We start from the raw sequence: 16655 nt of genomic DNA, 5'->3' as shown, positions 1-16655 counted from the left end.
CAGGCTGGATGCGTCATGTGCTAGCCACGTCCATGCCAAGTTTAGTGAAAGGGAAAAGGTCCAGATACATCATGTGACACCACCACAATGATGTGAGTTTGACACCCCTGTTCTAAGGTGTTATTCAAACCCCGCTTACCTTTTCCTTTACATTCCTGGCTTTTATAATTTTGGCTGCTAATTTGAGATTTGTCTCCTTTTCTTCACATTTATACACCTGGCCAAATCGTCCACTAGAGAAAGGGGGAAAAAAGCATAATTGAAACCAGGCCTCAGGTGACTTTTCATTTCATTTATTTTGAAGTTAGGACAGTTTTAGGATTAGGAGAATCAGTTGCCCTGACCTTGAAGGCTGATCTTATACACTTGTTAAAACGTTATAATAAAAAATTTAGGAGATCAACATGATTGATCCTATTTCCAAAAGAGAAGCACGAAAAATGACAATGCCCAGGCCTTTGATTGATCGCTTCAGTAAATGGGGTGCTGGATAAAATAGAGCTCTAAGACCAGTAGACTTTCTAATGTTCCTAGCATTCCTTCTCATGAAGGTGTCATGCTCTGAGGTAAAATTCAGAACACTCATTCATTTTTAGGATAGGATACCACTTATTTGAATTGTGAATTGATTTGTTTGATTGGCAATAGGAAGAACTTCTTGAATTGGAAGACCACCAGAATAATCCAGGTCCAGAAACCATCGACTTTCTGTTCAGTCTTCCATTTATAATATGTAAGCCATTGCTATTCTCTGGACTAGGATGGCTAGCTTATTGCTTCATCCAAATTACACTACAACTTAATCTGCACTATAGTAATCTAGGATAGTATCCAGGGGTTAGTCTGATTGTTTTAAGAGATTCTGCACTGAATGGGCTATAATTTTGGCTTGACTTACCCTCCTAAAACTTCATTCTTGAAGATTTGATAGAAGCTACCAATCCCAGATCTTTTTGTTTTGATGACCCTGTGATCAAAAGGAGCAGGGGTTGATGGTATGTTATCTGTGAATGAGAAACACAAAATGCCACATTCAATATGAACTAATAATTTAAAGACACTCATGTTTATATGGGTATGCATCTCTTTGAAGCAGATTCTGACTGCTGGCAACTGCCTGGACAAGATTTCAGAAGTAGTTTGCTATTGCCTACTTCCTAGAGCTGAGAGAGAGAGCGACTGGCCCAAGGTCATCCAGTTGGGTTTCTGCCTAAAGCGGAATTAGAACTCACTGTCTCTCAGATTCTATCCTGCTGTCTCAAAATTATTTTGTGTGCCTTTTCAGTTTTTGTTCGGGTATTAAATGTAATGAATAACTTCAAATCACTATTTTCCCTTCTTTGGGTTCTTAGTCTTGTGCATTGTTGTTGCATGGCAGCTTTTATTTTGGCAGTGTAACAGATACATTGTTTTCTGGAAATTTCAAGGTCTGGCTTGGAACAGGATCCCACAAATTCTATCATGTCTGATTCTGACTTGGTAGGTCCTAAAAAAACTTTGTAACAGTTTGAAAACTTGAAAAACATAATGTTGATGACATTAGAAGATATTAGAAAGTAATGAGGTTGAAGGCTACAGACAGCTACCTATTCATTTTAATAAAGTCAATCTTAATTGTATCTAAGAAGCACAAACATGGGAAAGATGCAATGGAACGACTGTAAATTGACATCTTAGGCATCAGGAAGTCAAAATGATTTTTTCAGTCAGAAAACTATAATTTTTATTCTTAAGGACATGAAAAACAAGAAGAAACAGCTTTGCTTTTATACTTAGGAAGAGCATAGTAAGAATTGTACTTTGTTACAATGTAATCCAGGGGTAGTCAACCTTTTTATACCTATTGCCCACTTTTGTATCTCTGTTAGTAGTAAAGTTTTCGCTAACCGCCCACCGGTTCCACAGTAATGGTGATTTATAAAGTAGGGGACAAAACCCCTACCGCCCACCATGAAAGCTGGAACACCCACTAGTAGGCAGTAGAGACCAGGTTGACTACCACTGATGTAATCAATGATGATATCAATTAGTGCAATCCCTTAATATGATAATCCCTTAATATGGGCAATCCCTTAATATGACAATCTTTTAAGCTTACTCCAACCTCCAAGGCTCCAATGGAATCTTCATAGCTAACACTTGGCTCAAACAATCTAAATCACGCCTCTCTAAATGGATATCACCAGATGAAGTATATAGAAACCAAATTGACAGTATTATTGCTAAAAGGGAAGCAGAGAGCTAAGGTACTGACTGTGGAACAAATCATGAACTGGTCACCTGCTAGTTTGTTTATTTATTTTATTCTATCTTGCCTTTAATACTTTATTAGTAAGGCAGTAAACATACCTAATTACTGCTCTTTTCTATCTTCCCCCAAACAATAATCTTCTGGTGTGATTTGGATTGAGAGAGAGTGACTGGCCCAAAGTCACTCAGTTCTAAGTTTAGCTACAACAGACAAAGAAAGCCAGTAAAATTTCCAGTATGATCTTGAACATATACCCACCATTTTCAAGGGGCATATCAGAAATCACACTGAAGTAATGAGCCTCAATGATTAAAGGCCCAGAGGAATTACAAATGAACTTAAAGAAATGGTTAAAGATGAATGTGAAAAGAAACTGCATACAAATAGATAGATAGATATAGATACATAGATATAGATAGATAGATATAATCTCTATCTCTATCTCTATCTCTCTATCTAAATATTATATGAAGAGAAGATATATATATTTGAAGAGAAGAAAGCAAACTGTGGAAATTACCAAGAAAAGAGAAGCCAAAGCCTCAGAAGACAAAAATATCAGGAAGAAATTTAGAGATTAAGAGAGCACATGATAGAGGAGCCATGAAGGCCTTGGAAAACATATTCAAATGCCACGAGGTCCCTATACCTACAACGATGACAACTGTGCGAACCATCTTATTCCCTTAGACATTGCATGGAAGTGAAAGTTGGACTTTAAAGAAGCAGAATAGGGAAAGTATTGGCATTTTTGAACTTTTGGTGTTGGAGAAGACTCCTGAGAATACTGTGGACAGCCAAGAGAAGAAATCAATGAATCATCAAACAAATCAATCCAGTGCTCTCACTGGAGACACAAATGACCAGCTTCAAAAAATCCTACTTCAGACTCATTATGTGAAGGCCCAGATCTCTGGAAAAGGCTGTAATAGAAGGAAAGATAGAAGGAAAGAGAAGAGGACAAACAATAAGGTGGATAGATTCAGTTGGGAGTAGCAAACAGCGCACCTTTAGGAGGAACGAAGAATAAATTATCATGGAGAAAAACTATCTGTCTTGTCAATAGGAGCTGAAACAACTTGGTGGCACATTTAAGTAAAATTTAATTTAATATTAAAACAATTTGCTTCTATTTCTGTGCGTCTAGCGAAGCCCAAACCTTATAAACTGGCAATCAAATAAATCAACAAAAAAAGTTAATGACAAGACTAGACAAAAGAACAGGTAGCACTAAAACATGCTTGCTTTCTCATCCTCAGATGGGACTTTCAGCTGGTATAACTAACAATCCAAATGTTAATTCTTCTGTTAACAGAAGAACGTTGAAAATGAAATGCAAATGCATTTGTTTTACTTGCAATTAGTATATTATTTAATATGTTTTAAAAGCTAAGTTGTACCAATTATAAAATTATCCCCCTTTGAAGTTTCTTGCTTCACTTTGTTCTTGTTGGCAGCTGTTGATTTAGATGCAACTGTTTTTCCAGGTAAGGCAAGTTCTGTTGTTTTTGGCTTCGCGGCTTCTTTTGGTTTAAGTCCACCGCTGGCCTTTGCTACATCCCCTCTGCTCTTTTTGTTGATATCTTTGGGGAGACTTCCCTTGTTCACATGACACTTGCTGCTGGTGGTTTGCACATCTTTCAGAAGGAATGAAGCCTTTTCCTTTTCTTTATGCCTAGATGAGAAGATGTAGATTATTCTAGTATCAACTGTGAAAGTGTTATGGAGAAATATAAACAGCCAAATGATAAGAAGCATTTTTTAGAGCTCACAGTTTATAAATGAATACATATTCTATTTTATTCTATTCTATCCTTAAGAGTTGTACCTTATGATTCCTGATGAATGTATCTTTTCTTTTCTGTATACTGAGAGTATTTGCACCAAGACAAATTCCTTGTGTGTCCAATCATACATGGCCAATAAAGAATTCAATTCAATTCAGTTCTACTCTACTCTACTCTACTCTACTCTACTCTACTCTACTCTACTCTACTCTACTCTACTCTATTCTTTCTTCTATATTCTATTCTATTCTTCTATATTCTATTCCAGTGATGGCTAATCTTTTTGGCACCGAGTGCCCAAAGCATGTTTGCATGTGCACGAATGCACGCTTGCATCTGCAAACCCCCCAAATGCAATGCACGTGAAGTTATGACAGCACTGAACAAGTGGTACCTATCACCAGCCCCGGTAAGCTTGGCAGCTGGTTTCCACTTACAACAGTCACAGCGTCTCACATCACGTGATTGCCATCTGTGATGGTTTCCCACAAGAAAATGGGAAAGCCTGCAGGGAAGGTCCTAAGTGACTCTAATAAGTCATTCCCCCCTCCAGGCTTCCTGCATTCCCATGACTCTGCACTGCTCATCACCTGCCTTCTTGCATTTAAGTATTTTATTTATATATTAAATTTATATGCTGCCCATATCACTGTTGAAGCCATTTTGGGTGGCATATCAATTTATATCCCCATTCTCCAGATTTTGTGTGTGTTTTTTTGCGACCTGCTCTGGGTCTCCTCAGACATCCCTGGCCTCCGCAACTCCCCTATGGCACTTCTGGGCTTCTTATCTGAGGCTCTCGGTTGTTTCCTGGTAATGACAACCGGGATTGCCAAGATTGTGGTTGCTAAGTGATGTGATCACATGACATCTCATTGCAATCCAAATCCCAATTACTGTCATAACCTGAGGACTACCTGAATACCGTTTCACTGCCAACGAAATGGCAGAACATTAGAACAGGAATACGTCTTGTGGGTATATGAGACAAATCCCCTCCCAGTTAAACTGGGAACCTTAGGCAGCAGACCACTGACTTCTTACCATTACCTCACAAGCTTCTACAATATGTTGGGTCCCTCATTATATATGTGCACAACATAGTATGGATTCCATCTAACTTACAGAATATTTTTAAGGGAATGGTTGAATAGCACCGTTCTATTTCCCTCAAAAACTTTAGAGTATGGTATGTAATTCTTCCCTTCTCTAGAATTCAACACCTATCAAATTATTGTTATTACTGGATCTCGTTATGGACAGGAACATTAGGTTTTTGTATCAATTTCATTAGTAACATGTCAAAATATCTATAAGAATGCTTTCTTCGTTGTCCAAAAGTTCTAAACCAACCTAATCCAACAGGAAGTTTTCTTATACATGTTTTGTCTTTCTGATTCCAGGGTATGTCAATGAGTTTGCAAAAAAAAAAAAAAATTCCTTATACAATAAAAGCTAAGACTTGAGAGGATTATAAGTAATGCAAGATCAACATTTGGACCAAGTATCGTACAACATGTTGAACAAGTTTTGTATTCTTGTCAACAATTGTTAGGCTAACAATTTTTTCAACATCTGCTCAAGCCAATTAAGAAAAAAAGTGCAAGTTGGATATCACATTCTTTTTAACACAGAATGCCAAGACGGGAAGGCCAACACTACAAAAAAAGTGTTTGTTGAGGCTTAATAGTCGAGGCTTGTTTAATGCAGGAAATTCAAAATAAGAACATTCTAGGAAGATGGCTAACCTGTCTCTGCTTCACAGCTTTTAATGAGGAGGTATCTATAATTACATCAAGGAATTAATTCCTTTGTCAAACTATCCCCACATTCCATATATTTCTCTTAATTCTTAACCAAAATTTTTCTTTCTATAAGTTACCCTCTGACTTTTTCCCTTTGTCCATCTAATAGTTTTTCAGAGCTACTATGTCCATGTTGGAAATAGTTTTTTTTTTTAAAAAAACACTATTAAATGTTGTACAGTGTATCCTTGTGTGTGGATTATCTTTAATCTAATGATCCAAAGCAGGAGTGTTAAACTTGCAGCCTGTGGGCCAGATGTGTTGTGCACCGGCCACAGCCACACCCGTTTTAGCGAAGGGGGGAAAAGTCGCGATACATCACATGACGACAATGTACCATCGTGAGTTAGACACCCCTGATCCAAAGTGATAGTGTGTGTGTATATTACTAATCCAGGTTCTACATTTCAGTTAAGCACTGCATGACGCTATAAGAATAAATCTAAAGAGAGATAGTGTGAAAACATACTTGATATCTGCATCTTCTATTGATTTTTTTCTTTGAGATGTTTTTTCTGATACTTCTGCTTTTTCATCCCTGGGAATATATTTTCTTTTGTCAACTTCTCCCACATTCCCTGGACTTCCTTGAGATCCATCAGGCTTCTTCCCAAATCTTGGATCATCACCTTCTGTATCTGGGTAATTTTGACTTTGTTTGGCTTCATTTGCATTCACCTCCACTGGACTTTTTCCTGAGGTCTTCTGCAGAGAACTTTTCCAACTGTTGCTATGACGTCGCTCTGCACACTCTTTAGACTCATAAGAGTCACAAGATTTGGGGGAATTTCTCTGAACAAGAAACTTGTTTGCCTTCTCTGTATTCTCCTTGTTGAGTTTATGGACCTTTTCTGTATGAGAATGTGATTCTGACTCCTCATCAGATCCATCTAGAAGTAAGGAAAAAAATACCAACAATTTCAGGGAAAGAATACTTATGCAACAACATTCAGTTATTCACACTGCAGAAACTTCCTTTGTCTTTTGAAAGTCAGGGGCTTCCCAGTTTCTGATGTGAAGCAGTCAACCACTAAGAGTCTAAATATATTATAAAAATTATATTCTTCTCACTCGAGGGTGTTTCTAGTTGAAGGATTCTGACCACTGCGGTTCATTGCTCTTCTGTTAAAACACTTCCATTCATTTTGCACATGTGAAAGCATCACTTCCAGGTAGCATAGAAATGCAACCTGAATGTTACAGGGAAGCAGGGAAGAAAACGTAACTCTATAACAGACATGTCGCATCTAAAGTGTAGGGTTATGCCCCAGATAAATTTTATTAGTACAATATAGTATATATACCAATTGCAAAAGAAGGCAGAAGAATATTCTTTTCATTTTTCCTATTTTAAAATTTCTGGAACTATAAAAAAACTCTGAAAGGAAACTTTATGTGGGTTCAGAACCTTAAATTCATTAATTTAATTTATTTAAATTTATTGGTCACCCACTCTAATGGACTCTACAGTTAAAATGCAGTTAATTTGTTCGTTCCCATTCAGAAAACAGATTTTCAGATATTTGTCTGATTATTTTTGGCTATTTCAAAAAAAAAAAAAAAGACGATTATGTATTGTCAGCTGAATTAACTGTATCCTTTGTTCTACTGAACAAGCCCTATTGTAGCTCAAAATCAAAAATTATGTTTGCAGTGAGCAACACTACTCTAAAATTTGGCAAACAAGTTATGGCAGCAGACAATTAAGGGGACACAGAGCTTTTAATATTGGTAAGTAACATGGCTGATCTAGTTACAGGAATAAGGTTATGCAATGCTGGCACAAGAAAAATACAACTAGCTGATCTAGAGGGATAGATTTGGCACAAGTCCCATGGGCAAAAAGCCAAGGTTAAGAAATTTTATCCCAGAATGCCCTGGGGTGAAAAACCCTTTTTTTTCCATTTGATAAACCATACCTTCCTTGTCTAGGGCACAAAGCTGCAAAAACAATACCACTTGTGTTAGTTTTGAGAGAAAGAAAGAGATATCTAACCTGAGGAATCGGGCATTTTTTTCTTTTTTATAGATTTTGTTCCCTTTGCAGTAAGATACGACTTTTCCTATGGGAAAAACAAGCAAACAGGTCAAGGTTTCATAACATATTTCCTTTGTAAAATGTTGCACTTCCTTGTTCTAAGCACAGATTTTCCATGACTGCCAATCAAAATCGAACTTTGATAGCATCTGTAATTATTTCCCCTTTCTGTCACCATTTATGAAATTCTTTCACCTGAATTTTGTAATTATGCAATATACTGTACTTCTCTGAACTGTCTTGAATTTCCTTAAAGAAGGAATTCAGAGGCCAGTCCCTGCTGCTAAATAATGTTTATGTCTTGGAAAGGTTCGTGCTGACTTGCATAACTGTTGTGTGTATGAAAATGTACTTAAGATTTTACTCTTATTCAATATTTGCCCATCATGAAGGCAATTTTTTAAATCTGAAATAGTGAAATGTTACATCTTCTTTCCTCCTATCATTGCTAGCTAGATAAATTATAGCACATATTTACATTCTCTAATGAAACTAAGGTAAGCAGAATTCTATGCAAACCTGCTGAAGATAAAAGCATGAAATAATGAATATGCAAACCTCCTGAAGCATGATAATGAATTTTGGTACTGAAACAAAGTAAGCCAGTTAACTTTTAAAACAGTTAATCTAAAAGTCTATCTTGGGGATCCAAAAAAAATACCAATTCAGACATCTCTTTCATTTTTTGAATGGTTTTTAACCTGAATATACTATAAAGAATGTACTATAAAGTCATCTTAACAAAATCTAATTTTAAAAAATTGACACATCTTATATGTACTGCAACAGAAATGGTTTTCCAACAACTATATTTTGAATTGTATTTCAAAACCATATAAAGCAAAGACATAAGGTTTTTTTCTTAGCTGAGTGCCATATTTAGCTTTGGATATGAATACTGAGAGTGGGAAAATCCCCCCAAATATCTATCTATCCATCTATCTATCTATCTATCTATCTATCTATCTATCTATCTATCTATCTATCTATCTATATCTCTTCAGTAATAGATTCCAAATTACTGAAGAGACTTTCCAGGTGGCTATGAAAGTTTTGCCAGGCAGATAATAAATAACCTGTCTTTAATATCAGTCACATCCTAATTATTTCACCCATGTTATCATTTTCAACACAGCCCTTTCCATACAGAGGCCAACTGTAAGAAGCATATTTCCAACACTAACAAATATGTCTTTACCTTCTCCTTGAGAATAGCTAATATTTTATCTAATTGGCCAACGATACAATACTAAAAATGGCACCAGCTGCCTCTACTCCTGCCCTTTGTTTTTACTTTGCTGCATTTTGTGGCATATTATAAAAAAAACCTGACAGCATCTGCAGTTGTGGATGGTTGAAAGATGGGATAAGGTGCTCAGGAATCTAAAGAGTGGATGAGTCAGAGGGATTCTTTTTGAGGACAATTGTTTTTGATCATTCACATATGAATTAGACCATATGAGAATGTTCCAGTATTTACTGTGAGCATTTGTCCACTGCTGATCTTAGTTTTTAATAAGTTCTTCTATCCGACTATTGTAGAGGGGGTATAACAATAACTGTCCCATTGCTCTTGGGATATTTCTTAATAGCTGTCAGCAGTTAAGACTTTTTTGGGTCAAATTCAACTCCTGTTGCTATCACAAATGTCTCCACACCCATGTTCCTTGGCAATTATACAGGAGTGGTTTGGGGAAGTCCTCATCAGATAAGATTCCATTTAATTATTCAAAATTATCCATCTGGCTGGGCATTTTCACTGATACAGTCCAATAAAATAGCTTCCCTTCTTTTTCTTTCTTTTTTATTGTCCCTTTTGATCTGGCACACAGTAGGGAACATTGGGATCTAAAGTTGATCTTTCTTCCAGAGTTTTAGAGTAACAGCCCACAATAATTCAACATCTAAAATCTAAGAGATTGTCACAGTTCTGTGAAACCAATTATCCTTCACATTATTTAAAATAAAAAGAGGGCTGATCTAAAAACTGTTTTTGCTCTTAATTTGTTATCATTTAAAGAATGAAGATGATTTGAAACTAGTAGGTAGCTTCTAAATCTAATTGACACTGATAACTGGAACATAACTTCAGGGACCTTACGTAAACAGACAAACAGAATGACCACGGGTGGGCAAAGAAGCAGTGGGGCTAGGAGCCTTTTGACTTCCTGCCAGCTTCTCCATTGACTTTCCTTGTGGGAAGTACCAAGGTGTACCAATTTGGCAGCACTGAAGCAGCCACAGTTTTGCCAAATTTCAATGCCATAGAAGTTATGGATTTGGATACATTCTGTCAGCCCACTTGAAGTATATTAATTCAAACATTGTTGCCCTAAGATTCAACATTTCACGCAATTGAAGACTGCAAGCAATCAACCAGACACAAGAGTTTTGGTAATATATAAATTATAAAGCCAAAACAGGCTTAAAAAACAACAACTGGTAAAATGCTGATTGTGGTTATCAGTGAATTTATAGCATACCTTGTTTGGGACTAATTTTTCTATAGTCTTCAGTGCTTCAGTGACATCTAGAGGATGTTTTCATGAATATATTTCTCCCAAAAGAAATCACACTATTAACTAATGGGGGAAGGGATAGATCATGCCTGGATTAATCCCAGACAGTTCTTTCATATAAGCATTCCACTTTCAAAAATAGCCAGCCAGAGACTTCTGAGCTAATTGTCTCCTATCACTTGACCTTCCGCTATTTTGTTATTTCAGGTAAACTGGCCATAATGATGGCTGATAAATATTAAATCACTATGCAGTTTAACCTGAAATGGCTGACTAGAACTAAAATAATAAATACTCCAAGATATAAATGGTATCTTCAACATTTTGTATGAAAATGCACAAAAATTTAAAAAAATAAAAAAAAAGGAAACCACTTATAATTGAAGCTCTCTCTTTGAACCTTACCACATTTAATTTATTTAAGAGCCCTGAGGATTGAACGGTAGATAATTTACAGGTTTAATATGAATAAATGTGTAAAAGAAATAAGTAAACATTAAAACAAATTAATCTAAAAACAAACTAGACAAATAACCAATTTTAAAAACTACTAGGCACAGATACTAAAATAGCAGTAATAACTTTAATTATAAGCCCATTCAGCAGAAAATTTAAAAATTATCCTCAGTAAACATGCATAAATCCAAGTTACAAATGTTTCAAGCTGTAGCATCCATACAATGCTGAATAAGGGAAGATCCACTTCCAAGTTAGACAAGCTAATACTGAACTTTACATAATTATCATGACAACTTACCCACTGAAAGAATGATTAAAACAGCACAACACTTGGAAAACATTACTTGCAAAGAAATTAACTGTGATTTCCCACTGTGAAAGGGACCACAAATGTGCAAGTGTGCATAATTATGTTGAAGAGCTACTTAAAACTAATTTTTAAAAAGAGATTTCCATAACTGAGTCTAGGCATTCAAGTAGTAGATGAATTCATCAAAGAGGCATTATGGCTGTTTCCGAATATACGTTAAAATATTTTTTGTCTGAAAAGATTTTCAAGAGGTGTTTAAATAGTTTGTGTTCCAAGTCCCTGCCCACAACATCCCCTCCACAGTGGTCAAGTTAGATTTGATAAATCATGGAGGCATAAAATACTATTGTACAACTCAATGAGAACAGGGCATTATTTTTTGTAATGACTCTAGAATATTCCTTCTCAAGGAATGTTCATTTAAACTCCTTTTTGCCATCTTTTCAGAGACAAGACCAGTCTTTCATAGTGAAACCACTCTGATTTAGTAGCTAATCATTTTTAATTGCTTTTTAAAATAAAGGTAAAGGTTCCCCACGCACATACTTGCTAGTTGTTTCTGGCTCTGGGGGCGGTGCTCATCTCCGTTACAAAGCAGAAGAGCCAGCACTGTCTGAAGATGTCTCCATAGTCATGTGGCTGGCATGACAAAACATCGAAGGTGCATGGAACGCTGTTACCTTCCCACCAAAGTGGTCCCTCTTTTTCTACTTGCATTTTTACATGCTTTCGAACTGCTAGGTTGGCAGAGGCTGGGACAAGTAATGGGAGCTCACTCCATTATGTGATGCTAGGGATTTGAACCGCCGAACTGCTGACCTTTCTGATCAACAAGCTCAGCTTCTTAGCCATTGAGCTACTGCATATTTAATGAATTACTTGTAACGAGGGAAGCATATTCATTGGAAGAGGAATGGAATGGCACATTTCAGAATACAGACCCAGGATTTTACGTTTGAATGTTTGAATAGTCAATTTAGGCTTATACCTTACTACCAGCTAACAAACCTTAGTGCTATTTTGTATGTTTCTGAAGAGTGTGTATTTATCCCAGAGAACTGGAAAAAGCTAAACAAGAATTTCTTTTTTCTTTTTCAGCTTCATTTATATCAGAAACAGCTGCTTTTCTATTGAGAACCATGGTGCACTTTCTGAGTGCTTTCCCTTCACTCTAATCCCCATCCTTGGATCCTTCAGACTAGACTACACCTTCTCCCGGGGCACCCATCTTCCACAGCTAGCCTGCCCTGCTACTAGAGAAGAGGTCATTTGTGGAGCCTGAAAGCTGGGAGAGGCTGCTATATAAAATATTTGCTTTCAATTACCACTTTCTCTCAGGTGTCCCAATCTGGCAACTGTGAAGCAGGTTGCCTTCAAAGGGGAACCAGTGCTGGGCCGCGGTGAACAGGGTCTTCTATTTATAAGCCCTCTGGCTGTTCTTTCTGGAGCATAATATTTGCCTGGATTCTTCTGAGAGCAAAGTGTTCTCAAAGCAATCAAGACAGAAAAACTACTTTTAAATGTCATGCCATTTTCCTTCCCATCTACTGGCCCTATGGTTGGACATGACTACTTGAATAAACATGTTCTGGAAAAGGCAGGAGTTAGAGATGAAGGAAGCTATGGACATAAATTATCGTACCATTAGCAGCAATTGGGGATTCCTTCCAAAATTAACCAGGAGGTTTTTATGACCACCTGACTTCTTTTTTTAAAGAGCCATTTGAATTCCCTCTTTATGCACCAAGTCTAATCTGGCAGTGTTATAATATTCAACTTCCTTCTTTTTAAAAATTCACTTATTGAAATCCTTTGATTTCCCGCCGCCCCCCGCTTCTGCCAGAAGCTCTACAATGGATATTTTTATGAAGGTTTAATCATAAAAATTCTATCCAACATTCTATCCAACAAGGTGCAGTTCATTGGTGAGAAAAGTAAGGCAGGAAGAACCAAACGCATAGGCATACCGTAGAATAGGTGATACCCGGCTTAACAGTAGTAACTGTGAAAGGATATTGCTTTCCTTGTGGATCACCACTTAAATGTAAACCAGCCACGGGCTGCAGTTGCCTAAAAAAAGCGAATGCAATCCTAATGCTGCATCTACAGGAGGGGGTGGCGGAATAGCATCAAGATCACGAGGAGTAACAGTACCACTCTGTACTGCACTAGTGAGGCCACACCAGTTCTGGAGAACCAGTGGTGGAAATTTTGAGTAGTTCGGAGAACCGGCAAATACCACCTCTGACTGACCCCGCCCCCATCTATTCTCTGCCTCCCGAGTCCCAGCTGATTGGCTGGGTCTTCTTTTGTTGCCCTGCATAGGAGAACGGAGCTGGAAAGCAGGTTAGTAGGGTGGGGAGGGAATGGAGATTTTGTAGTATCCTTCCCCTGGAGTGGAGTGGGAATGGAGATTTTACAGTGTCCATCCCCTGCCACGTCCACCAAGCCACGCCCACAGAACCGGTAGTAAAAAAAAATTTGAATCCCAGTACTGGACTACACTTGGAATACTGTATTTAGTTCTGGTTGCACAATTCAAAAAACATGTTGACATCCTGGAAAGAGTACAGAGAAGAGCAATGAAAAATGATAAGGAGTCTGGAGGTTAAATCATATAATGAATGGCTAAGGGAGCTAGATATGTCTAACTGAAGAAAAGGATTGGGGGTGACATGATAGATGTTTTCCAGTATTTGAGGGGCTATCACCAAGAAGAGGGATCAACATATTCTCTAAAGTATCCGAAGGTAGGACATGAAGCAACGGGTGGAAGCTTGTTAAAGGCAGATCCAACTGGAATTCAGGGGAAACTTCCTGACAGCGAGAACAATTAATCAACAGAACAGCTTGCCTCCTGTGCTCCATCACTGGAGATTTTCAAGAAAAGATTGGGCAGCTATTTGTCCAGGATGATATAAGGTCACCTGCTTTGGGCAGAGGGCTGGACTAGAAGACCTCCAAAGTATCTTCCAACCCTGTGATTCTGTAGTTCCTTAGTCTTTGGTCCTTTATGTTTCCATCAGATTGACTCAAGCACCAAAATGAACTGTTCTATGTCTTCAGCTCATCTGCATTTATTATACACACGTGTATACTAATGAGGTAAGTACCTCAAAGTGCCCTCAGAGAATTATTGGAATGTGACATTCAGCTTTTGAGGCAATCCATTAATAACTACATTAATAATTACTAACTGTTATGATTGAGTAATGATTTCAGACTGTTTAATATATAAATCTCAACCCATCTAATACCATGGTTGTTGATATAGAAGTACCTTCATGATGCATTCATGTCTTCCCAGTAACCAAGCCATATACAATTATAATAAAAATGCATTATTTGAGATATGAATTGTGTAAGAGTTGCTAAACTCCACCATTCCTCCTTCTGGTATTTTCACCTATATTCTTCTGCATTTGCCATCCTAAAATTTACTCTCGTTTATATTGATAGAAATTCAGCGATAATATCCACTAAAGATGACGATGGGATGACAAGATTTAATAGGACCTTTTAAGAGGCTCATATAATGTCCTTGATTGTCTCCACGTATTAACATTATGGAAACCAAACCAATCCTGTGACTACTATACATAAGGATTTTGTGGCACTGTACCACAAAATAAGCAAAAGACATTGCAAAAGTATCCCAGATTGCATGAATTGTGCTTGGATAAGCACAATATTGTGTTTGGATATTGTGCAAGTACTGTCCTTGGTTAAGACTAAACACATTTTGTCTTGCATACTCAATGCTCAGATTTCAACTCAGAATCAATAGACTATCCTTGCTGAGAATTGTCATGGCATCAAAGCCATGCATGTTGTTAACCACATTCATGCTTTTTTTCCCCCATTCATTCAATTCATTTCCCATCTGGGATTTGGAGGCAATATTGATTAGAAGAAGAGTCTCACTTCATTTTATCCCCATCATAACCTTGTGAGATTAGTTGGGCTAAAAGAGAGTGGCTGGCCCGTGGTCATCTAATGACAGCCATGGTTAAACAAAGACTTCTAACTGGATTTCTCTAGACTTAGTATAACATCTTATACTACAATGGCTCTGAATTCAATGAACTGTCAATCCAAGAAGACCGGAGAGATCCAGATACTTTAAGGAACTTATCTGAAGCTCCTCTGCCAATCTTATCTTTATTTTAGATCATGAATCAGCAACATGTAGCTCAAAAGCATCTCCCTTTGTCCCCAGTCAGGATGTTCTGGGTCCTCAAAATAATTAAAGATTAAGTTAAAATGCCTTTTTAAAAGGCTGACATAATTTTCTTATCTCAGGATGATTTGAAAAGGTTCTCCTGTCCTTCCATCAGGATAGACAGACCAGATAGAAAAACACTTCATTCAAAGACTAGAACTCTACTTTACTGAGAGCAATGATATAACCTTGCTGGTTTCTTTGCCCTTCACCTCCCTCCTACAACCCAGAAAATCAGGGAGGAGGCTAATCTACGTCCCTTTGCAACACTCCCTCACTTCCCTGGACTTAATGTATATTTCTTCCACACTTGGTTTCCCCAATGGCCTCTGAGTTTCTTTTCTAAGATCAACTTTATAATTCTCTACACCTCCCATTCTCACTTTAACCATTGGGTTAAATGATTCCAAGAGAGAACACTCGTCGTAGCAGACCAAGTGCCACTGGCACTGTAATTATTTTGATAGCATGTTAAAGTAATCCTTTATTTGCCCAGACACTTTAAATAGGGAGGCTGTTATGCTATTTTATTGTCTTGCATTATTTTTATCTTTAAATTGCATGTCTATGGAGTAGCATTCTGAAATCCCACAGGGTAATGAATGATTTAGAAAAAAACACACCAAAGAGCTGTTAGGCTACTAAAAGTGCCATTTCTGAAAGAATATTGAACAATCACATCTAAGTGAAGGGGGAAAAAAAAGAAACTAAAGAAATCCATGTGTCTTTCTCAGCCTTACCACATCCAGTAAAAGATGCAATTTACCAAAATCTAAACTTCACCCAAATTTAAAAAAAAAACCTGTGTCCATGATTTATCTTCTTTTAAAGGTTTCAGGGACATTTTTGTTTGTTTTTAATCATCAAGCAGTCCCTCTGAATATATGCTAAGCATATAAGTACTATATTGAGAGAAGACAGGTCTCTAACTACAACCCAGTTTGGAGCATGTCTCCAAATGTTCAGTAGTTCTGTTGGGAAACCACTGTTTCTTCCTCCCTGTGGAGTGAATGATGAGACTCTAATTGCCAGTTGTATTCTGAACAATAGTAAATACCAGGCCTTAGCTTGACCGACAGTCTCTGCAAAAGAAGCAGACAAGCCCAGCTGGGAAACATTAGAGAGAAACTTTCACTTCTTATTTAAGAACTGAATTTATAACCTGGTTTTGTTTAACATTATACAGATGCATGTTTAGTAAATCCAGCTGTGGTTTATTGGATGTAGCCAATGATTTTTTAAAAACTTTTTGAGAATAGCTAAA

At 37.2% G+C, this 16655-nt stretch overlaps 1 protein-coding gene across 2 annotated transcripts in view; it reads right to left on the bottom strand.

Moving 5' to 3' along the window:
* MYLK4 (myosin light chain kinase family member 4) overlaps positions 1-16655 on the bottom strand; it is a 91768-nt gene that overhangs the window by 20400 nt on the left and 54713 nt on the right. For both annotated transcript variants that reach the window (XM_087930769.1, XM_087930768.1), the window contains 5 exons: positions 7840-7906; positions 6313-6733; positions 3652-3926; positions 899-1004; positions 140-233 (listed from right to left, as the gene is read on the bottom strand). In XM_087930769.1, coding sequence (XP_087786895.1) covers positions 140-233; positions 899-1004; positions 3652-3926; positions 6313-6733; positions 7840-7906 — 963 coding nt within the window. The remainder of the gene's footprint in view (positions 1-139; positions 234-898; positions 1005-3651; positions 3927-6312; positions 6734-7839; positions 7907-16655) is intronic.

The sequence above is a fragment of the Pseudonaja textilis genome, chromosome 3 (genome assembly GCF_049901715.1).
Source record: "Pseudonaja textilis isolate UNSWEBS1 chromosome 3, rPseTex1.2, whole genome shotgun sequence".
Classification (NCBI taxonomy): Eukaryota; Metazoa; Chordata; class Lepidosauria; order Squamata; family Elapidae; genus Pseudonaja; species Pseudonaja textilis.
This window is presented reverse-complemented; position numbering and strand designations above follow the sequence as displayed.